General features: G+C 37.9%; 1 protein-coding gene across 1 annotated transcript; it reads left to right on the top strand.

The window, feature by feature from the left end:
• The first annotated feature begins 475 nt into the window (after positions 1-475).
• On the top strand, positions 476-17474 carry LOC114369761 (mitogen-activated protein kinase kinase 6). Its single transcript, XM_028327014.1, has 8 exons — positions 476-660; positions 1011-1095; positions 14574-14708; positions 15266-15490; positions 15607-15789; positions 15962-16185; positions 16712-16757; positions 17173-17474. The coding sequence occupies exons 1-8, from the start codon at positions 581-583 to the stop codon at positions 17263-17265; spliced, it is 1071 nt and encodes a 356-aa protein (XP_028182815.1). The 5' UTR covers positions 476-580; the 3' UTR covers positions 17266-17474.
• The last annotated feature ends 5873 nt before the right edge of the window (positions 17475-23347 follow it).

Here is a 23347-nt window from a genome sequence, read left to right as displayed (position 1 = left end):
TAATGAAACATCGGACGGCTGGCAAACCTCTCGCACTGTGCGAGACCTACCAAGGTTACTCATGCTAGCTTTCGTCCTTCAAACAATTCCATTTGGGCTGATAAGACTTTTTATACACCGCAAAACTTTCCCTTAGAGTAAATATAAATATAAATATATGAATGGGAACATGTCAAATTTTTATACAACTAAACCAATATTTTAAACTATAAAATTTGAGTTTAATGCATATGAATTAATTTTATAAAATAATTTTATATAATCATTTAATTATGATTAGATAATTATTTAAATTTTTACTGTATATCCATTTTTTCTCATAAAATTTACCTAAGAATAAATAATTTTCTCAAAAAACAATTAAAATTTCACAAGTAATATTTCAAAATAAATAAGTTGAGTAAAAAAATTCAAAATAAAAAAATAATACATAATTTATTTGCGCGGCCACTTCGTTTGAATTTATTCATACTTTCTTCCGAATAATTCAATCTCTCTACTGTGTGTGTAAGAGAGAAACGGTGAATAACTAAAGCGTGATCCTAAAGCAGAAGAGCAGCGAAATCAGTGAACCACGAAGATGAAGATGAAGACGAAGACGCCATTGAAGCAGCTGAAGCTCGCGGTTCCTGCTCAGGAAACCCCCATCACGTCTTTCCTGTAAGTTTACCAACCCATTTCATCTTCTTTGCTTCAACCCTCCGATTTTTCCTATAAAGTTTCCGTTTTTATCCTCACTCCCGCAATTCATTGCTTCTCTCTGCTCTAGAATGTGCTCGGGTGGACATTGGTCAAAGGATTCAACAATATCTTGTCATGCAATAGCTTAGGTTTTTGTATTCTTATCATGATTTTTGGAAACCTATCCATTTCAGGATCCAAAAAAAGTGAAGAGAGTTCACATTTTGATTTCTCTTTCCTTTTTTTTTTTATAAAAAAAAACTATTTAACTTCTGTTGTTATTATGTCTATGAAATTGATTGATTTGGTTATTGTAAAATTGTGATTAGGACTGCAAGTGGAACATTCCATGATGGAGATCTACTCTTGAATCAGAAAGGGTTGCGTCTTATCTCTGAAGAAAAAGAATCACGGGTAGCTCTATTACCTAACATTCCCAGTTATTTGCAATTTTCATTCATTCATTTTTTTTTTGTAGAATCTGTAATTTGCATTATTACATACCTTCAATCAATGATGAAATTCAGTTTTGGTTAGGTTTCCTTCTATTTGCTTCCACTTTGTGTATGTTTACTGCGTTTCTGATTTGTTTGTTTGTGATGGGGTTGATGATGTTCAAAGACCAAAGAGTTGGATCTTCTTCCTCTGAGAATTAGTGTAAGCAAATGTATGGCTTCTTGCCATGTTCCATTAACATTCTTGGCCATCTCTTCCTCATTTTGGTTTGAGTTCTTGGTCCATGGAGAATCATATTTGGCTACCAGGGGTGAAATCTTCTAGATTCTTGGACCTGGTGTTTTTGGTGCCAGTGCCTTTGATATACTTAGAGCCCTTCCCAACTCCTTAATTCTTGTTGTTACTAAACTTTCAAGTGACAAGGAGAGAGTATGCTTCCACTGGAGTTGGTTTGTTGTTTGGATTGACCATGTTGCTTCTGACAGTAGTGTGGGATATGAGTAAACTAAGAACAAAGTGAAGGAGAGAAATTGAAAGTGATAGTTCTGATGTTTTACACAAAATGATATTATACCAAGAAATGATACAGAGAATGCTTATTTATAGTACTGACTTATCACTAAATCTGCCTATCAATCTGTTAGGAATCCTTTTAACTAGATGGAGCTAAGCTGAAAGCTCTAAGCTAACAGAAGAGAAATTGATATATTGGAACAGAGAGAAAGTGTAATTTGTATTGATATCAGAGAATTACAAACAACATTCAACAAAGGAGGATTCTCCTTTCCTTTCACACAGGGAATTTCCCTGTCAAACTCAACTAAAATTCTAGCTACCTCAACTACCCTCGAGAGGGTCTATTTATCTTGCTTCCTCCTGACTGTCCTAACTGACTTAACTGTCTCAACTTCCTTAACAGTTCTAATATTGGGCCTTTTGGGATTTCTTCCTCCTATGAAACACTAAAAAAGGTTTTGGATCAATCTGTGGCTGACTTTGATCCTCTTCCCTAACAATTTGTTGACTTTGGTCCTCTTTCCTAACACAATCATACAAACTCTCCAACTAATTCTAACTGTCACTAAGCAACCTTCTCTCTAACTATGTGGCAATTGATCTCCAAATGGATTGGCGGCTATGTGTAATGCGCTGCAATTCTCACAATACAAAACTGGCAATTTAGTACAAGTGACTCCCAAGTCCTCCAGCAAAAATACTAGCCACTGCAGCTCACAAGTGGCAGAAGCAAGAGCTTGATACTCAGCTTCAGATGAAGATCGAGCAACTGTCCCTTGCTTTTTCGAATGCTAGCTAATCAAAGAATCACCAAGAAAGAAACAATGATCAATAATCAATTTCTGGGAGTTAGGAGCACCCCCTCCCAATCAGAACCACTAAAGCCTTGCAACTGAAGAGAATAGTATCATGGGAAAAATAAGCCTTTTCCCGGGGATCCCTTGAGGTAGCGAAGGATCCGAAGGGCAGCCTTGTGATGCAGCAAAGTTGGTTTGGACAAAAAATGACTTAGTTTCTGTACATCATGGGAGATATCTGGACGAGTAGTAGTGAGATATAACAGCCAACCCACTAACCTCCTATAACTCACAACATCAGGAAATGGTGGACTATCTGCTTCAGCTAGTCGCATGCCAGGATCTGTAGGACTGCTTGCTGGCTTGCTGCCTAAGACACCAGAATCTGAGAGCAAATCAAGGCAATACTGGTGGTGACAAAGAGAGTTTCCTTGTTTAGAACCATGGAAATACTTAAGGAGGCCAAGGTCCTTAATACCAAACTGTTGATGAAGTGCAGCCTTAATCTCAAAGAAAACGTGCATGGAATCACCAACCAGAACAATGCCATCCACGTAAACAAGTAAGGCAGAAAATGAACTGTGAGTGCATCGGACAAATAAAGAGTGATCTCCATGAGCTTGAGTGAAGCCTAGCTGAAGGAGGAGAGTGGATAAACGCTCATACCATTTCCTACTGGCTTGTTTGAGGCCATATAATGACTTTAAGAGTTTGCAAGCCTTATTGGGGCCAGGAGATGCAATCCCTTGAGGGATTGTCATGTAGACATCTTCAAGTAACTCTCCATGGAGAAAAGCGTTGTTAAAGTCCAATTGATGAACATACCAATTCTTGGTGGAAGCAAGAGCTAACCACAAGCGAACTGTAGTGAGCTTTGCCATCGGAGAAAAAGTATCAAAGTAGTCCACTCCTTCAGTTTGAGTGTACCCTTTGGCAACTAAGTGGGCCTTGTAACACTCAATTGATCCATCAGCTTTCCTCTTTATTTTGTAGACCCATTTATTTTCAATGGGTTTGATGCTAGGAGGAAGATCAACGATAGTCCAAGTATCGTTGGCATTGAAGGCATCTAGTTCTGGCTGCATAGCTTCACTCCAACACTGTACTTGGTTGGTAGCATGGAATGAAGTTGGTTCAATGTTGGAAGAGATGGATAATGCATAACTTTTGTGTGAATGTGACATGTGATCATAATTCATATACAAGTGAAGTGGAGATGGTGTGGTGGGTTTAGTGAGAGAGGAACTAGAGAGGTTGCAATAATATTGTTTAAGATAAGAGGGTGGTTTTCGAATTTTGGTGCTGCGTCCATGGTTGAGTCCAATACTCTTCAAGAAGTTTTTCCTATTCTCTATCTTGGTCCATCACCTTCTTTGCAGGAATTAGAGTCAACTGTAGATTCTACCATAGATATTCCTGACAATCCTCCACTTGAGCAGGACTCAAAGATCACCCATCGTATATTGACGTTGTCCTCGAATTCCTGACGTAGAACTTGAAGGTAATGAAAGACCAGCTGAATCATGTCCTACTCCAGCAGACAACCTGACCATGGACCTACCCAAAGAGAATCTTGACTTGCCCATTGCTCTTAGGAAAGGTATTCGGTCTACACGTAATCCTTATCCTATTTATAACTTCTTAAGTTATCATCGTCTCTCTTCTTCGTACCATTCTTTTGTTTCCTCTTTATCTTCTGTTTCTCTTCCTAAAAATCTTTGTGAAGCACTTGATCATCCAGGATGGCGACAAGCCATGATTGATGAAATGCAGGCTTTGGAGCATAATGGTACTTGGGAGCTGGTTCCTCTTCCCCCAGGCAAGAAACTTGTTGGCTGTTGATGGGTATATGCTATAAAAGTTGGGGTCAATGGACAGATTGATCGCCTCAAAGCTCGATTGGTAGCCAAAGGTTATACCCAGATTTATGGCCTAGATTATAGAGATACTTTCTGTCCTTTGGCTAAAATTACTTTTGTTTGACTCTTTCTTGTCATAGCTGCCATTCGTCATTGGCCACTGTATCAGTTGGATATTAAAAATGCATTCCTACATGGGGAATTAGAAGTGGAGATTTATATGGAGCAACCACCGGGATTTGTTGCTTAGGGGGAGTCTAGCTTGGTTTGCAAACTTCAGAGGTCTCTTTATGGACTTAAACAATCCCCACGAGCTTGGTTTGGAAAATTCAGCTCAGTTGTTAAAGTTTTTGGGATGAAATGAAGTGAAGCAGACCATTCAGTTCTTTATTGTCATACCTCATTGAGTAGATGTGTTTACTTGGTGGTCTATGTAGATGATATAGTCATCACAGGAAATGACCAAGGAAAAATTGTTCAACTGAAGGGAACATTTATTTAGTCATTTTCAGACTAAGGATTTGGGAAAACTTAAATATTTTCTTGGAATTGAAGTTGCTCAGTCAAAAGATGGGATTATCATCTCACAAAGGAAGTATGTGTTAGACATACTTAAAGAAATTGGTATGTCAGATTGTAGACCAATTGATAGTCCCATGGATCCAAATCAAAAATTGCTACCCAATCAGGGGGAGCCTTATTCTGATCCTGAAAGATATCGGAGATTGGTTGGGAAGCTTATCTACCTCACTATTACAAGGCCAGATATTTCCTTTGCATTTGGAGTGGTGAGTCAATTCATGCAGTCTCCTCATAATGATCATTGGGATGCAGTAATTCGAATTTTGAGATACATTAAAAGGACCCCAGGACAAGGACTACTCTATGAAGACAAAGGAAACACTCAAATAGTTGGATTTTGCGATGCAGATTGGGTAGGATCACCTATTGATAGGCGTTCTATTTCAGGATATAGTGTGTCTATTGGAAGAAATCTTGTCTCATGGAAGAGTAAGAAGCAAAATGTTGTTGCAAGGTCTAGTTCAAAGGCTGAATATAGAGCTATGGCTGTAGCCACATGTGAGCTGATTTGGATTAAACAACTTCTTCAAGAATTGAAGTTTGGAAATATTCAACAAATGAAGCTATGTTGTGATAATCAGGCAGCCCTACATTAGCTTCTAATCCAGTATTCCATGAGAGAACTAAACATATTGAGATAGATTGTCATTTTGTTTGGGAGAAAGTCCTTTCTAAGGAAGTTATTACTGAATTCGTTAGTTCTAATGATCAACTAGCAGACATTTTTACAAAATCTCTAAGGGGACCAAAAATTCAAAATATTTGTTCCAAGCTTGGAGCATTTGACTTATATGCTCCAGCTTGAGGGGGAGTGTTGGAATTACACACATTGTATGGGTAGTTGTTCCACACATTGTATGGGTAATTGTTCCAACAAAGAATAGTTATTAATGTACCTAGTTAGTCACATATTCATGTATCTAGGAATTCATATGCATGTACATAGGTACTAGAACTTCATTAATATTCTTGTAAATTTCACATTGTATTTACTCCCTAAGTCTATATAAATATAGATTAGCTGAGTGGGTTAAGCACTCAAGCATTTCACAACCTCTAGTCTCTTCAATAGGCAACAATTGTTACGAAGCTTGGAAGGCAGCCTATTAATTAGAAAGAATGCATGTGTCACTGCATAACTTCATAGCTTCTTTGGCAATCCAGATTGCATCATCAATGTACGTGCTATGTTGGGCAAGTTTTGATGTTTGTGTTCAACTCGACCATTCTGTTGTGGGGTCTCTACACAGCTTGTTTGATGTAGAATCCCCTTGTTGCCAAAGAATGCTGGAATCTAGAATTCGGGACCATTATCATTTCTAATGGCTTTGAGGGATTTACTAAATTTTTTTTCCACCGATGCTACAAAGTGTTGAATCGATGGAGAAACTTTTACTTTCCCTTTAACATCACAATCCAAGTAAATCTGCTGTGATCATCCACAATGGTTAGGAAATGCTTATAATTATGGACTGAGCCTAGGGAACAAGGTCCTCATATATCCATGTGTATAGATAAAAACTTGCAACAGCTCGCTTAGTGCTACTCTTAAAGGAAAGTTGTTTTTGCCTAGCAAAGTGACATATATCACAAACTATTTTTATTCACATTGACTGAAGGAAAGATTTTACACCAAGGATCTAATCTGTGTGAGGACGCATTTCCAAATCGAAAGTACCATAATGCAGACTTTGGCACACTATTTGAGTTACAAATCACATTATTCACTAAAGGAAGAGACATACCATCATTATGCAAGTAATACAAACCATTTTCCAGCTTAGCCAAACTAATCATCTTCGATGAAGAATCCTGTATAGTACAAGAATCATCAGAGAACATAGCTTGATATTGATCCCCTTTCACCAACTTAGAAATAGAGTGTAGATTGAACTGGAAATGAGGTAAGTAAAACACATCAAAAAGGACAAAATCATCCATAATCTTCACTGTCCCTGCTATGTTAGATTGGACTGAAATACCATTTGGCAACCTTAGAGTAATGGGTTTTATTGTATCATATGAATCAAACATTATCAATGATTGACAAATGTGATCTGTGGCTCTGGAATCTACTAGCCAAGAAGCAGAAATCTTGACTTCTTGAGAAGGATAAAGCATAAGAAATACCTTCTAAAAAGAGTGAGAGATGAGAGAGAGAGAGAGACAGAGAGTGTGAGAGAGATAGTGAGAGAGACACAGTCAGAGATAGAGAGTGGACAATCGTGAGGAACCGAAAGAGAGAGAGGCAGAGAGGTTGGCAGCATTTGATGGCGGGTCCCAAACAACACTACGACGGACAGCGGTAAGGACAGACTGGACAGCAACGCAACCACCATCAAGCAAACTGGCGTGACAGAGCCGATATCACGACGTTTTACTTCACTAGATTCCCGGAGGATGCATCGGACAAGGAGTTGTGGTACCATTTCAAGCAGATGGGGGACGTGAGGGAAATCTTCATCTCTAAACAGAGAAACAAAGAAGGAAGGAGGTATGGGTTTGTGAGATACAAAGGAGTCTCAAATGCGAGTTACATGGAAAGAAAGTTAGATAACATTATTGTAGGGGGTCTCAAACTGCATGTGAACATCCCAAAGTATGGGAGAGGAAAGGAGATAAAAGAACAAAACGCAGCCGAACACGGGTGGCAGAAGGAGGGTGGTAATCAGAGGCGCAGCGTGGCAGCAGATCCAAACACGAAGAGGTCGTACGTGGAGGTTGTGACTTCACACACAGAGAACAAGGAACGAAGAAGACGCACCTCCTCTCTGATGGCGGCGCATGGGAGAACACACTCCTCGATCATACTCGAGATTTCGGAGGAGGTGAAGAAAAGATACGCAGATACATGGGTAGGAAGACTGAAGAGACAACAGGTGTTTGAACGAGTAGACGATGAACTCTCTTGGATCCTTGGCTCAAACGTATTGCCCAAATATCTCGGAGACGACATGGTCCTCCGTATCGGGCTTTCAGACACAAAGGCCCAAGAGCTGATTAGGGAAGAAATCAATCACGGCACATCTGCGTTCTACGGCTTGGAAAAATGGAATTCGAAGACTAAACCAGGCAATAGGCTGATTTGGGTGCAATGCTGGGGTATCCCCTTAGTTGCGTGGAGTATTGATAATTTGCGCAAAATCGTGGCTGCAGTGGGCGATTTGGTTGAAGTCGACGATGATTTCGAAGACATGCAACGGCTTGATAGAGCACGGGTCCTGGTCAGAACACCATGGAGATCGACAGTAGAGCACATGGTCACAGCCCATATAGACGGAGACGTCCACAAAATTTCAATCGTAGAGGAGAACTGAAATGCGGGGTTAGCATGCGCGCGACACCGCCGAAATGTTTGGGGGTCATCGGAGGAAATCTATTCTGACGTTGAAGACTCCGACACCTTTCAGTCGTGGCCGACCGACACCTCGCCGCCATCTACCACCTCCAAAATGCATGGCGATACCACGTTCCGACAAAGCTTGGCAAAAACCAACAATCAAAGTGGTACCAGTACTCCATTGGGTATTGCTCGTAGCAAAAGGGCACGTGGACCTAGTAGCGCACTTAGCCACCCAGGAGCTGAGAATGGAAAGGAGACTTACCTTGAAGAATGTCACCCGACATTACCAGGAGCAGGGTACGAGGAAATGGAAAGTCAACCTGCAGGGGCAGCAGGTCTAGGTATGCAAAAATGGAAAGATAACTTACAAGGGTTATTGGCCAGCACAGAGGAGAGCCAAAAAGGGGAGGTAGCTGTCTTGGACCAAGGACATATGGGGGAGAGCTTTCAAAATCATAGCAACAGACCTCTGGGGGATTCTTTAAATAAGTCACGTGATACTAACGTGAACTTAATTGGGCCCAACCTTAATATGGGCCCTTACAAACCCACAACTCCAACGAACCAGCAAAATGCCCGGCAGAAAAAACCTGTAAGTGCCTTGCTGGTTTACTTGAGGAAAAAGGGGTGCTCAAAAAAATGGGCTCAGGATAGGGGGAAAGAGATCAACCCAAAGACATTGGATTTTGCAGACAACCCCATTAACCACAAGGACAGTGCTGTTTCATGTGGTTCGGATGAAGCTTTGGTGTCTCCAAAACAGGGCCAGCTCCAACAAAGCCCTTCCCTTTCAAGTAGCTTCAATAAAAAAGATATGGAGGATGAGGATGATGTTTATAGGGACTTAGCCAGAGAATTGGGAGTCTCTTTTGCAGAGAACAAAAGCAATGCTGTAAAGGTGATGACTGACATGGATAACAGAGAAAATTCTTCAACATCAGCAGCTGTGATGGGAAATGAAATTAATGCCTCATGAATATTTTGTCCTACAATTCTAGAGGGCTGGGTAGTGGTGTCAAGTGGTCAGCCATCAGAAAGTTGACCTTGGCAAACAACATTGACATTCTTTGCATTCAAGAAACCAAAAAGGAATCTGTTGATGTAAAGTTATGTCAGTACCTTTGGAGTGACAACAGTGTTTCTTGGGAGTGTGTTCCTTCCTCTAATGCTGCTGGAGGACTTTTATGCATTTGGAATAATGGATCGTTCTTGGTAGATAGAAGGGTGCTGGGGAGAGGTTTCATAATGCTGGAAAGCACGTGGATTAAAGAGAATAAGAGGGTTTTCATTATTAATGTTTATGCTCCCTGTGAACTTCAAGGGAAGAGAGAGCAGTGGGCTGAGCTATTGCAGCTGAAATCATCCTATCAAGAAGGCCTTTGGTGTGTCTTGGGTGATTTCAACTCCATAAGGCACCGAGAAGAGAGACTAAGTTCATCTCAGACAGTGGGTACATCATCAAGCATATCTGAATTTAACTCTTGGATTTCAGATATGGCCTTAGAGGAGGTTAGGTCTGTTGGGAGAAAATTCACTTGGTGTAGACCTAATGGCAGTGCTATGAGCAAACTGGACAGGTTCTTACTATCTGATGAGTGGCTGTCCCAATGGCCAGACTCTACCCAATTTGTGTTGGAAAGGGACTTCTCTGACCATTGCTCTATCCTTTTGAAGTCTAGAACCATTGATTGAGGGCCTAAACCTTTCAGAATTATGGACTGGTGGTTAAAGGATAAAGGGTTCCAGAACTTGGTGAAACTTGAATGGGGCAATTATCATCCTCCGGGATGGGGGGGTTTTGTTCTAAAACAGAAAATAAAGTTCATTAAAGAGTGCATAAGGCAGTGGAGTCTATCTAATGGCGATATCAGTGCTAGAAAAGTCCACAATTTAAAAAGGGAGCTGAATGCTTTGGAGGCTGGTCTCATCAACAGAACTCTATCTCAAGATGAAGTCAACCTTAAGAAATCACTTCAGGACCAACTTTGGAATGCAGCCTATGCATTTGAATCTATGCTGAGACAAAAGGCTATAGTGAAGTGGCTAAAAGAAGGGGACAACAACTCTAAATATTTCCATAGATTGATCAATCATAGAAGTTGACAAAATGCTATTCAAGGGCTCTTCATAGACCCATATCTCTCATAGGTTGTGTCTATAAAATTCTGGCTAAAAGGTTGGCCCTTGTGCTGCCTCATCTTATTGATGAAAGGCAAACAGTGTTTATGAAGGGGAGGCACATTCTCCATGGTGTTATGATTGCTAATGAGGCTATAGTTGAGGCCAAATCAAGAAACAAACCTTGCATGGTCTTTAAAGTGGATTTTGAAAAGGCATATGATTCGGTTTCTTGGGACTTTCTAGATTATATGTTGATGAGGATGGGCTTTTGCGAAAGATGGAGGAAATGGATAAATGGTTGTGTATGTCTACAGCAACAATATCCATTTTAATTAATGGAAGTCCTTCTAAGGAATTTGTCCCTAAGAGAGGTTTAAGACAAGGTGATCCCCTTGCACCTTTGCTCTTCAATATAGTAGTGGAAGGCCTTACTGGGTTGATGAGGTCAGCTGTAGCTAAGAATCTCTTCAACAGCTATCAAGTGGGAAGGCAAAAAGAGGAAGTTAATATACTACAATATGAAGATGATACCTTGTTCTTTGGGGTTGCCACTAATGATAATGTTAGAGTTTTAAGATGTATTCTGAGATGCTTTGAGTTGGTTTCTGGTCTTAAGATAAATTACAATAAAAGCCAATTCGGGTGCCTGGGTAAATCTGAAGGCTGGTGTAGGGATGCAACTCTTTCTCTTAACTGTAGTCAACTGGAATTTCCCTTCTCTTATCTTGGAATTCTAGTAGGGGTGAGCTCTAAAAGCAGGATTGTATGGCAGCCTATTATAAGGAAGTTTGAGGCCAAGCTTGCAAAATGGAAGCAAAAAAGTCTACCAATGGGGGGTAGAATAACCCTCATTAATTCAGTCTTAACAGCTTTACCCATCTATTTGCTGTCCTTCTTCAGGATCCTTAAACATGTGGTGCAAAAGATTGTCTCTATTCAAAGAAACTTTTTATGGGGAAGTCATCACGAGGCCAACAAGATCCCTTGGGTGAGGTGGGACACAGTTTGCCTCCCTAAGAGTAAAGGGGGGTTAGGGATTAAAGATTTGACTAAATTCAATGAGGCTTTGCTTGGCAAATGGGGGTGGGAGCTGGCAAATAATCAGAATCAACCATGGGCCAGAATTTTATTGTCTAAATATGGTGGATGGAAGGATTTGATTTCTGGTAGAAACAACAGTGTATCCTCTCCTTGGTGGAAAGATCTCAAGGTTGTCTTCCAGCAGCAGAACAGCAACACCATTAGTAATCACTTGAAGTGGAAGGTGGGCTCTGGTGATAAAATCAGCTTTTGGAAGGACAAGTGGCTGAGTGATAATCTAACTCTACAACAAAAATATCCTACTCTGTATCAAATGAGTAGTCAGCAGTCTTCTACAATCAATCTAATGGGGGAATTTGTCGAAGATAGATGGGAATGGAAGCTAAAATGGAGGAGGAATTTTTTTGACCATGAGATTGACTTGGTAGCAGCTTTCTTGGCTGAGCTTGAGAATGTCCACATTAATCAGTCCAGCAGGGATTCTCTAATTTGGAAAGCCGACCCTAATGGTATTTACTCTACAAAGTCAACTTATACATTGCTGCAGGAAGCTGATAGGGAGGTTATTGAGGACAGTGCATCGAAGATCATTTGGTCTCTGAAAATCCCTCCAAGAGCAACTGTGTTCTCATGGAGACTACTCAGAAACAGGATACCTACTAGGGCTAATTTGAGAAGGAGACACGTGGAGATGCCTTCATATAGCTGCCCTCTATGTGAATCTGAAGAGGAAATTGCCAGCCACTATTCAACTGTCTCTGGTGGGAGGCTATGAGATGGGTTAATAGAGTGGGTCCTCTCCCCATAGAACCACTGAATCACTTCCTGCAATTCTCACATTGGAATTCGAAAAGAAGCATAGACAAGAGATGGGAGGCCTTATGGAGAGCACTGTCCTTGACTATTTGGAATCTCAGAAACAGCGTGGTCTTCAATAACCAGCTCTTCATCCCCGAAAAAGTCATGGATGAAGCCTTATTCCATACTTGGTCATGGCTAAGGTGTATGGAGAAGGGTTTTAATACTCATTTTAACCATTGGTCAACTAATTTGAAGGAGGAACTCTCTTAGAGGGGTCTGACATATCTTGTCAGTTGTACTTTATTGTACTCGTTTTTTTAATTGGGCTTGGCTTTTCACTGCCTATGTTATCTGCTGTACACTTCAGTACACCTAGTACTGACCCTTATTTATAATAAATATTATACTTTTGCTGTGCAAAAAAAAAAAAAAAATACCTTCTGTTCCTGAATTTGTAGTGTGACCATCTCCTCTTTCTCTGGCCACATGAATTTGATTCACGCTATGATCTGCCTCTGTAGAAGTATTCTGCAAATTCATCTTCTGCAATAGTCCAAATAAAGCTTTGTAATCACTCTGTGTGAATGGTGTGGGAGAAGGACCAACAGTAACTGTTTTATATTTGAAGGCTCTTCCAACTTATTATCATTCTTCTCAATCATCACATTATTGTCTGTATTATAACTCTTTTTGTAACCAGTTGGGGAATCCATGCTTCTTATAGCATACACCAACAGTGTGACCACTCTTACCACAATTAAGTGCATTATTTTCCATTAAAATGGAACTTTTGTGTTCAAATAATGAATCTTGTCTAAAGCTATAGTGTTCTTGTTGTAATTCTGCTATACAAACAAGATCCCCTTGTGAGAACCTCTCTTTGAGGTCTCTCCACACATCTGCCGCTGAATCCATATATACTATACTTTGTGCAATAGAACTAGAAACAGAATCCATCAACCAAGAATGAACAAGATTATTGTTACACTCCCACAAATCAAAATATGGGTAAAAGCTATCAGGCATAGGAATGCTTCCATCAATGAAGTGAATCTTGTTCTTACCGCTAATGGCTCTTCGCATCACACAGGCCCATGAATGATAATTGGAACCATTAAGAGGAGTATAAACGAGTACTGTAGCGGGATTCTCTCCTGGATCCACATAATAGGGGCTATTTTGGTTCTGAAAGGGATCCATTTGAGCGTTTATCGCTGCACCATGATTGCTTGAGCCAGCATCGTTGTTCTGATTTTTACAAACCATGATTGAAGATGAAGATCAAGATGTGCAGCGGAGCTCCAATTGGAGCTCTGATACCATACGAGTAAACTAAGAACAAAGTGAAGAAGAGAAATTGAAAGTGATAATTCTGATATTTCACATAAAATGACATGACACCAAAAAAGGATACAGTACTGACTTATCACTAAATCCACCTATCAATCATAGCAAACTCTCCAACTAATTCTAACTGTCACTAACAGATTGTACACATGTAATATGAGGGAACCTGTGTTATCATTGGCAAGAAAAAGTTGAAACTCCTAAAAGGTAATGGAAGAGAAGCAAGGAATCAAACCAACTTAGCATCTGCATGGTTGACGGTTATAGGATGTGGTGTTGGGAGTTGCTATACTGTCTCTTCTTGCTGAGCCATTAATAGCAAGTGTCCAAAAATTCTCTGAAGAAGCAGGAGTTTTCATCATTTTCATCTCATTCTTTTTAGTGTTCATTAACAACATTCTTGGCTTTGGGGTGATATCTATTCTTATATACATGCCTGAATCACTTGGAAATTCTTTGCTGATTTACTACAATAGTTTGTGCTGTAATGCTCCTCACGGCTAGTTTTTGCCCCACTTTTCCTCTTTGGACATCATTTCCTGCATACCTCATGTACCTAATATCATTGCTTTTGGTCTTTGTTCTCAAAGATGTTCTCAATTATATTTAGTGACTTTTTGGGGGTTTGACTGGCTGTCATAATTTTGGATGCTAATCATGTTGAATACTATGAGGCTGTTGATCATTCTTTTTTTTTTTTTTAAAAAAAAGTAAAAACTAGAAAAAAAAAGAGAGAAAGAAAACTGGGTTCTTATACCGCGTTAGAATTTGTAGTGTGGGCGCAATAGGGCAGTATGGATTGGGCTAGATGATAGGTTTGAATCTTTTGGTTCTTTCACCTCCTATGCTTGATACACATCGAGCCCAATCCATACTCTCGTGTTGGGCCCATGGTACACATTCTAACAGTGTACTTTATCACACCATTCTGCATGCATCATTTACAGATTCATTTTTCAATCTTTTTTTTTTTTGTTTTCATTTTTGGGCCTTGAGCATCTAAGTCTTACAGTTTACCTCTTTGAACAGCCTTCAGATGGTAAGGAACTGGAATTTGACTTCTTGCTGGACGATCTTGAGACCATCAAAGTAATTGGAAAAGGCAGTGGTGGTGTGGTACAACTTGTTCGCCATAAGTGGGTTGGAAGATTGTTTGCTTTAAAGGTTGTCATGCATAAGTATTTTTAATTGCTTCTATGGGTAGATTTGCTTGTACAATTATTCATCTCATCTCTTGTTTTAAGTTTGACATTGTGTATATTTTTCATCTCATCTGTTGTTTTAAGTTTGGCATACTTTTCTTTCTATAATAACATATAAAGTCATGCAAAAGGACACCATGATATTGGTTTTCCAGTTGCTTTTAACAAATTGTTGCAAATGTCTTGGGATATATGTGAACATGTAGGAAGTACTATAAATAAATGTGTTAATTTTTATATAGAATATATAAATGGAGTTCGAGTTCAGTAAACTCAGGAAAATTACTTTCTGAAAATGTGATTTAGAATATTTTTCCAAGCATGCCGAAGATTGTATCCCACTTTAATTTTGTTTCAACTCCTTTGATGAAACGCTTTAACATTGTGATCTTGCACTGCTTTTAAATATTGCCTTTTAAAAACAAAGCATATTGTTTTGAAAATAATTTTCAGCATTATGAATTGAATTCTTTTTTTTTTATTTTGTATGACGGGGAAACATCTTTGGACTTATCGCAGGTTATTCAGATGAATATACAAGAGGATATTCGAAAACAGATTGTTCAGGAACTGAAAATAAATCAAGCGTCACAGTGTCCACATGTTGTAGTTTGCTATCACTCATTCTATCATAATGGAGTAATATCTCTTGTGTTAGAATACATGGATCGTGGTTCTCTAGCAGATGTAATCAAACAAGTTAAAACAATTCTGGAACCATATCTTGCTGTGGTTTGTAAGCAGGTATGCTGGACCATACTTTAATTTTTTGTTGAAATTGGCAGATTCTAGTCCTTCCAAGTGGCAATAGTCGGAGGCCATTTTGTTTCCTTTATAATTTATTCACTTGCATATTTCAGGTATTGCAAGGCCTTGTTTACCTGCACAATGAAAGGCATGTAATACACAGGGACATTAAACCATCCAATCTGTTAGTTAATCACAAAGGGGAGGTGAAGATTACTGATTTTGGTGTTAGTGCTATGCTGGCAAGCTCAATGGGCCAAAGAGATACATTTGTTGGAACTTACAATTACATGTCGGTGTGTAACTTTTCCTTATTTAATCCTGTTCCATATTACCGGAAACTGCTTCGTGTTTCTAATCAAATTTAAGTCTCCTTCTCCTCTTTTTCTCTGGATTTTTGAGTTTACAACCATACGGTAATTGTTATGATGATTAATATTAGTATGTTTTGTTGATTTCCTTGTTTAGCCAGAAAGAATCAGTGGGAGTACTTATGATTATAGCAGTGACATCTGGAGTTTGGGTATGGTAGTGCTTGAGTGTGCCATAGGACGGTTTCCTTATATACAGTCTGAAGATCAGCAAAGCTGGCCTAGTTTTTATGAGCTTCTGGCAGCAATTGTGGAAAGCCCCCCACCTTCTGCTCCACCCGATCAGTTCTCCCCTGAGTTCTGTACATTCGTGTCATCCTGGTAATTTTTTATTTCTTTTTACTTAGATTCAAAATCAACAAAGGTAGAAAACATAAATGTGTTAGGAAGTCCCATATCGCCTCTCAATTCTTGGGGTGTAGCTTATAGATCTGTTGAGTAACTTCATTTAGTATCAATTGGTTTTAAGTTGAAATCTAACAATATAGTGCTGAAGTGTATATAAAGCATGGCACTTGCCTGACTTTTGTGTTTTGACCACTTGCCTGGTTGCACTTTTAGCTTTATAAGTGTATGAGAAATTTGCTTATTAAATAAATTTTAACACGTTCAAATAAACATGTCACATTGATTATCTTTTGCACGTTTGTGCAGTTTTGAAACCTAAGTCCTAATGTTTGTGCATGTAGTTTGTACCTGTTTTATTTCTGTTGTCTAGTTTTCTGCTGTAGTTACTGTTTGATTTGTTTGCTATATGTAACCCAGTATCAACAAAATTGTTTTAAATTTTTAACATGTTCCGTTTTGTTTTATTTCTAATTAAGTTCATTCCTTGGTTTAATTACAGCATCCAAAAGGATCCTCGGGATAGATTAACATCATTGGAGCTACTGGTTAGTGACGTAATGCTGTTTTTATTGTTTATCTTCGATTTTGTTAGTCTTAAATTTCACTTTTTAGTCTTCTTACAATTGCCACTTCTCAAGTATGGTCCTCCCATTTTTTCTTTTGAAAAATTTGATCACTTCACTATTTTAATTGTGTAATTTTGATTCATATGTTAACTTGACGTCCAATATATAATGGAATTGCTAGCGTGAAAGTGTCGTGTTAGCATTTCTTGTTAAATAGCGGATGCCAAGTTAACGGATAAACAAAAATTGCTCAATTAAAATAGTGGCCGGATTCAATTTGAAAAAAAAAAAAGAAGGATTAAATTTGAGAAATGATGATGGTAAGGGATCAAAGTACAAGTCATTTTGTTAAAATTCCTAATAGTTGTTTCATCTAATCTCATTGTACTTCCAGGATCATCCTTTCATAAAAAAGTTTGAAGATAAAGATCTAGATCTTGGGATTTTGGTAGGTGGCTTGGAACCTCCTGTAAACTTTCCGAGATAATTTTTACAATAGAGTGTAAAATTTGTACTAGACAGCCACAACTCTTGGTGATGGAACAAGGAAATTTCTTGTCAGTTATGCTATATTAGATATGATTATACCGGTATCAGTCCTAAGTTTGGTGACTTTATTACAGTTTTATGAAAACTGATTTGTATAAAAGTTGTTTCTTGTTTGTATTAAGAAAAACTTAATCATTTTATTTGATATTATTCTCTTTAGCTATGAAATTTCTCTAGTCTGACACAATCACTTCCCACAACTACGGTAAAAAATATAGGACCCCGGTGTGTGTCTATATATATATAAATTAAATATATCAATTATATTGATGATTAATTTTTGTTAGAAATTTGACCGACCATCTTTTATCAGGTTTTTTCTTATATATTTTTTTCACCTACAAGATTTGAATCCAAAACCTTATTTAGAAAGATTAAATCCAATATCACTTAGATTAACGCCTTATTAATATTTGTTGTATATATTTACATGAAAGTTAAAGATTTTGATTATTGTCATTAACACTTTAATGATCTAGTTATTGTTATTAATAATGGAATATATGTGACATTGACATAATAAATACATATGATGCTAAATGTGGTAGTAGACACTTAGGAATGATGGTGTTCAAAATTGAGCATTTAATCTTTATAATTGAACTACTTTAGGAATTAGTTCTTATAAGTAATATTGCTTCACGAAGTAGTATCTGCATGAAAAAAAAAACAAATTTTAGTCTCTATATTACCTTTATTAATGCATGAAAAAAATACAAATTTTAATCATTCAACCATATGAGTCTCCTCCATTCAGTGAAGAGCTTGAACTTCTCAAGAAAGAGTTGATGGCCACAAGGACTAATTTAAAGCAAGCACTTCCAGATCGCAAAGCTGCTGAAGAAGAGGCTACGAAGCAAAAGATTATTGTAGATTTCTTCTATAAGAAGGTTACTGGTGTTGCATCTCCAAGACGCAACCCAAAATCTAGCTCTGATTCTGATTCAGATACAAACTCTTTTGTCGAGATTCTTTAATCTTTAAAGCTTATGATGATTTCCATCCAAAAAGGGGGACTAAGAACTTAAATATGCATTTGCTTTTGATTAGAAGTAAGAAGAAGATCTAAACAAAAAAGAAGCAAAATAGGCGTTCATCAGAGGGGGAGTAAACGGAAGATTGAAGGCATTTAACTTATGGGAAGTGTTTATGCTTTTTCTGATATTTATTCTTGTACTCATCAAAACATCACCTTGATGTAAAAATCTTTTGTGAATAAAATAAGTTGCCTTTAGACTTTCACTAAAGACTTTTTCCTCTTTATCCTCATGTTATGTGCTCTAATACTTTGCATCTTTCATGTATTATCTAATATTCATATGCTCTGATATTTCTTTCTCATGCTCTATTTATGCTGCATCTTTTTAACTTATATTTGTTTGACATCATTAAAAAGAGAAAGATTGTTGAGTCATAAGACAAAATCATGAACCTCAATAATTTTGATTAGATGCAAATAAATATCAAGTTTAAAAAGTTATATCTTATATGCTAATAGACAGAAGCGGTGTATCTGCGTCTGATAAAACAGGCAATAACATGCAAATGTTAGGCTCTAGAAGCATTTAAGACTGACTTAATACTTTGCTTTTGTGATCCTATTTGCAGGGTTGTTTGCATATTCTTTCAAGGATTTGTTAAAGTGAAGAAAAGTAAGAGAACTTTCAAATCAAACTCTCTCTTCACCTAAGAAGGAGCGCCATTGTTGTGGACAAACCCACTTTGCGCAAAAGTTGGTGTGACTACTGAAGCCAATTATAGGAGTGTTGCTCAAGGAAGATAAGCAAAGTCCTTTATTAGCTTAGAGTTGACTCGTATTAATTGCTCCAACTGACACTTGCAACAGACACAAGAACAAACGAAGTTGAAAACTATTTAGAGATGACAATTACTTGTTGTTAAGACTATAAATACGAGAAGATTTGAACAATTCCATACACACACTGATGGAAGCTTGCTTGTGGAGCTTCTATGGAGGCTGGATCTTTGAGCTTCAATGAGGTCCTTCAATGGTGATTTTTCACCATGGAGATGCAGCGGAAGGCAAAGGAGAAGAGGACAGGGGAGACACCATCCACTAGGGAATAAGCCAAGGAAGAAGGAGCTTCACCACCAAGAATTGCCTTGGATAAGAAGCTTGAAGAGGATGCTTTAATGAAGGAAAAGAAAGAGAGAAAGGGGGAACACGAAATTGAAGGAATAAAAGAGGGAAAGAAGTGGAACTTTGAAGTGTATCTCATAAGACTTTCATTCATCAAAGTTACAATAAGTGTTACACATGCTTCTATTTATAGACTAGGTAACTTCCTTTAGAAGCTTTCTTGAGAAAACTTCCTTGAGAAGTTTCTTTGAGAAAACTTCCTTGAGAAGCTAGAGCTTAGCTACACATCATAACTAAGCTCACCTCCTTGAAAAGATTCCTAAAGAAGCTAAAGCTTAGCTACACACACCTCTCTAATAGCTAAGTTCACCTCCTTGAGATGAGAAACTAGAGCTTAGCTACACACCCCCTATAATAGCTAAGCTCACCCCATGACAAAAAACATGAAAATACAAAAAAAAAGTCCTTACTACAAAGACTACTCAAAATGCCTCGAAATACAAGGTTAAAACCCTATACTATTAGAATGGCCAAAATACAAGGCCCAAACGAAGGAAAAACCTATTCTAATATTTACAAACATGAGAACCCTAGGGCCTTCTTTAGTAGCTCTAGCCCAAGCCTCTTGGAATCTTCTATCCAATACCCTTGGGGGGTAGGATTGCATCATCCCCTCCACCTTGGAAAGGATTTGACCTCAAATCCCGAGGTTCTTCATACTCTAGGCTCCTTCCCTCGACACCTGTAAAAATAATAAAAACATATGTATTAGTGGTGTTGGGTATGTTAGAGTATGGTAAGGTCTGAAAACCCCTTTCATGGACATCTTCCCATGAGGGAACATGGTTCCTCACCAACTCAATGAGTGGTGCGACAAGTATAGAAAAATATGGGACAAACCTTTTGTAAAAGTTTGTTAAGTCGTGACAGCCCCAAATTTCCCTTATACTTGGTGGAGTGGGCCAATCAGGAATGACCTTTATTCTCTTAGGATCCGTGGGAACCCCTTGATCACTATTTAAAAAATTAAGGAATGTAATGCAATAAAGCGTACCTTTTTCTGTATTTTTATGTTGATTATTCCTACAAAAAAATACAACAAACCTAAGGTGTCCCATGTGAGCACCTAAGTTTGTATTAAAACCAAAAATAAGAACAAACCTACCTAATGAGTCCCTATGTACATGAATCATGAAGACGTTGGGTGCATGAATGATTTTACAAAAGAGGGTTGCAACACTCAACAAATTCATCATATCACTTATTGTAGGGATTTGGTGCCTAATAATACTTATTTTGGGCACCAACAAAGCACAAGGATTTAAGCTCTTACGAACCAAACCCTCATCCAACAACTCATTTACTTGAGGAATAACCTCAAGCCCAAGAGGTGTGGCAGTGCTAACAAGTGTCTTTTTACAAAGGAGAAGATGTGGAGGTTGTCTAAGAGGGGAAGTTTCTTTAATATTTGTCTTTATTTCAAAATGACTTTCCTTCTTAACTAACCTCTTGGAGGAGACACTTACCTCCTTACACTCTTCCTTAACCATTAAAGGTTGTCCTTCTTCTTGGGGGTAGATTTCTTTACTAGATTCTTCCCCTTTTGCTTCTTCACTTTCACTAGAGGAAGGTGACGTAGTAGCCTCATCTTGGCTACTATAAATGTCTTGGCTCCTCATAATCATGGTTTTTATGGTGGGGCATTGAGAAGTAATGTGTCATCTTCCAAGACATTTAAAACACTTTATAAAGCTAGTCTTCTCTTGCATACTAGCCTTAGGGGCTTGCTTTTCTATTGTCTTCCCCTTATCATCTTTGGGCTTAGAAGGTGTCACCCCTAAGATGCCTTGACCTTGGTCTTTCTTTGGATAAGAGTGAGAGCCATAAGATTTTGGTGTAGACTTCTTTTTAAGTTGTTGCTCTACCCTTATTTCCCAAACTAAGTTAGCCTCTACATTGTCATTCCCATGGAAGTATGGGAGGTTAATGTTAGCCTCTTGAGGCTTTCTTTCCTTTTCTCTTCTATGGGAGTGAGGTCTAAGATGTGACCTATGCCTTCCTTCATAATAGTCACGAAGTTCTTCACTTAGGCTCTTGCAAGAGTTATGACTACTATAGGAGACATGTTTTTCTCTTTTCATTTCTTTCATTATTTTTCTTCTTTCTTCCTCTCTTATTTTCTTTCTTTCATCTTGACTTATTTCTTCCACTCTTTTTTTTCCTTTTTCTTTTCTCTCTTGTTTTTCTTTCCATAACTTGAAGGAACTCAACTCATCTAAGATTCTAGATAAAGGGTCTTTATGACTAGTACCATTGCCATTAACACTAGATGAATGATGACTCATGTTGGTTCCTAAGTTGTGGTTCTTTCTTGTTGGAGGTTTGAAAACAAAAGGTAAAAGAAACTATGGTTGAAACTACCCAAAATAAACACTAAAAGAGGTGTGAAAGATAAGGGAAAAAACTAATTGGTAAAATGCAAGCTATCTAGGTGGTTTGACAATGGAAGGTAAAGGAAATAAGCTATGAAAGTAAGCAAGAAAAGTAAACTAAGTGAATCCTAAGAGTGTTTGGATGACCACATCAAGGTTCCCAACAAAACACTCACTATCCTAAGGAAATATTGCCTAAAATTATTACACACAAATGGAAGTTTGGTAACTTATTGGAGGCTCCCAACACACTTCCAATGAAAGACCTTTTTGTTACAAAACTTGAAAGCAATAAAGGTAAGTAAATTGCAAATTAAAAAATTACAAAACATCCTCAATTTTGGTGGTCGTTATCTCTTTGGTGGTCGTTATCTATTTGGTGATTCACTCAATTTGGAGTGCTTCTTAGTCCAATAGCTCTTAAGGTGGTTGGCCCCTTGCTTCTTGACTCAAATTCTTCAAGGGATGTCACCAATCCTCCTTCCAATTCCCTATATGGCAACCCACAAACAAGGAAACAAAGAGACAAGCAATAACCAAAGAACAAAAAAAATGAAATGAAAGCTAAACCAATGGAGTTTTAACAAGACAATTTTTCAAGGATTATTCAACAATTAAAGCAATGAAAAGGACATAGAAGCAAGCTAGGACTCAAAGAGAAACTTAGAATGGCTCTAGAGTAGAGTAAAAAAACTGAAAAAAAAGACTCAAAAAACCTCTAGCTTTGGCACTTGTCTTCACACTAATTTTCAATTGAAATTTCCAATTATAGAATAAATTTTGAGCCAAAACAACAAGCACACTTCCCTTTCACCTTTTTTTTTTCTGGATACTGATTTTCCTGCCAAGTTGTGTGATTTTTCGTATTTTTTCCTTTTATCCAAATCACTTGTTTCTTTTTTTTCTAACTTTTTTCCCGATGTCTAGAAAATTCACTAAAAATTTCAGCTCAAAATTCGAAGTAACCAATTCTCAGTAATTTTTACAACTTTGTATGTCCAAGTTGCCAGCACCAGCGATTTTTTTTTAAGCATGGCATATTGATTGCATTGGGCTTACTTTCAACCTTCCTATGTATGTTGAACTCACTAGGATGGTTTACCATAGTTTTAGAAGTTCAATATTCACTTAGGATCAACATTTCAGCCAGAAATTCAATCACCAAAACTCAAATTCACAATAGACACAATCATAAGGAAACCTAAAAGTTCAAGAAAAAAAGGTTCACAATCAAAGACTCTCTAAGAATTTTGCATGAACATGTTAAGGACTAATTAACATAAAAGATTTGACTCAAATCAAATAATAGGCTAAAAGAATTTCATACACTCATGAACAAATGAGTTATACGAAGAAACAAGAAAATAAAATTCAGCACAACATAAGAAATCTTATGTGACAAGTTTCATGACTAGACATGACTTCTATGATAAAACTACAATAGGTGAACAAGTCACTCTAGATTTTTGAGGTTTTCTTCTACTTTA

The sequence above is a fragment of the Glycine soja genome, chromosome 10 (assembly GCF_004193775.1).
Source record: "Glycine soja cultivar W05 chromosome 10, ASM419377v2, whole genome shotgun sequence".
In the NCBI taxonomy this organism is placed as follows: Eukaryota; Viridiplantae; Streptophyta; class Magnoliopsida; order Fabales; family Fabaceae; genus Glycine; species Glycine soja.
The sequence above is the reverse complement of the archived record's forward strand: the minus strand, read 5'-3'. Positions and strand labels throughout refer to the sequence as shown.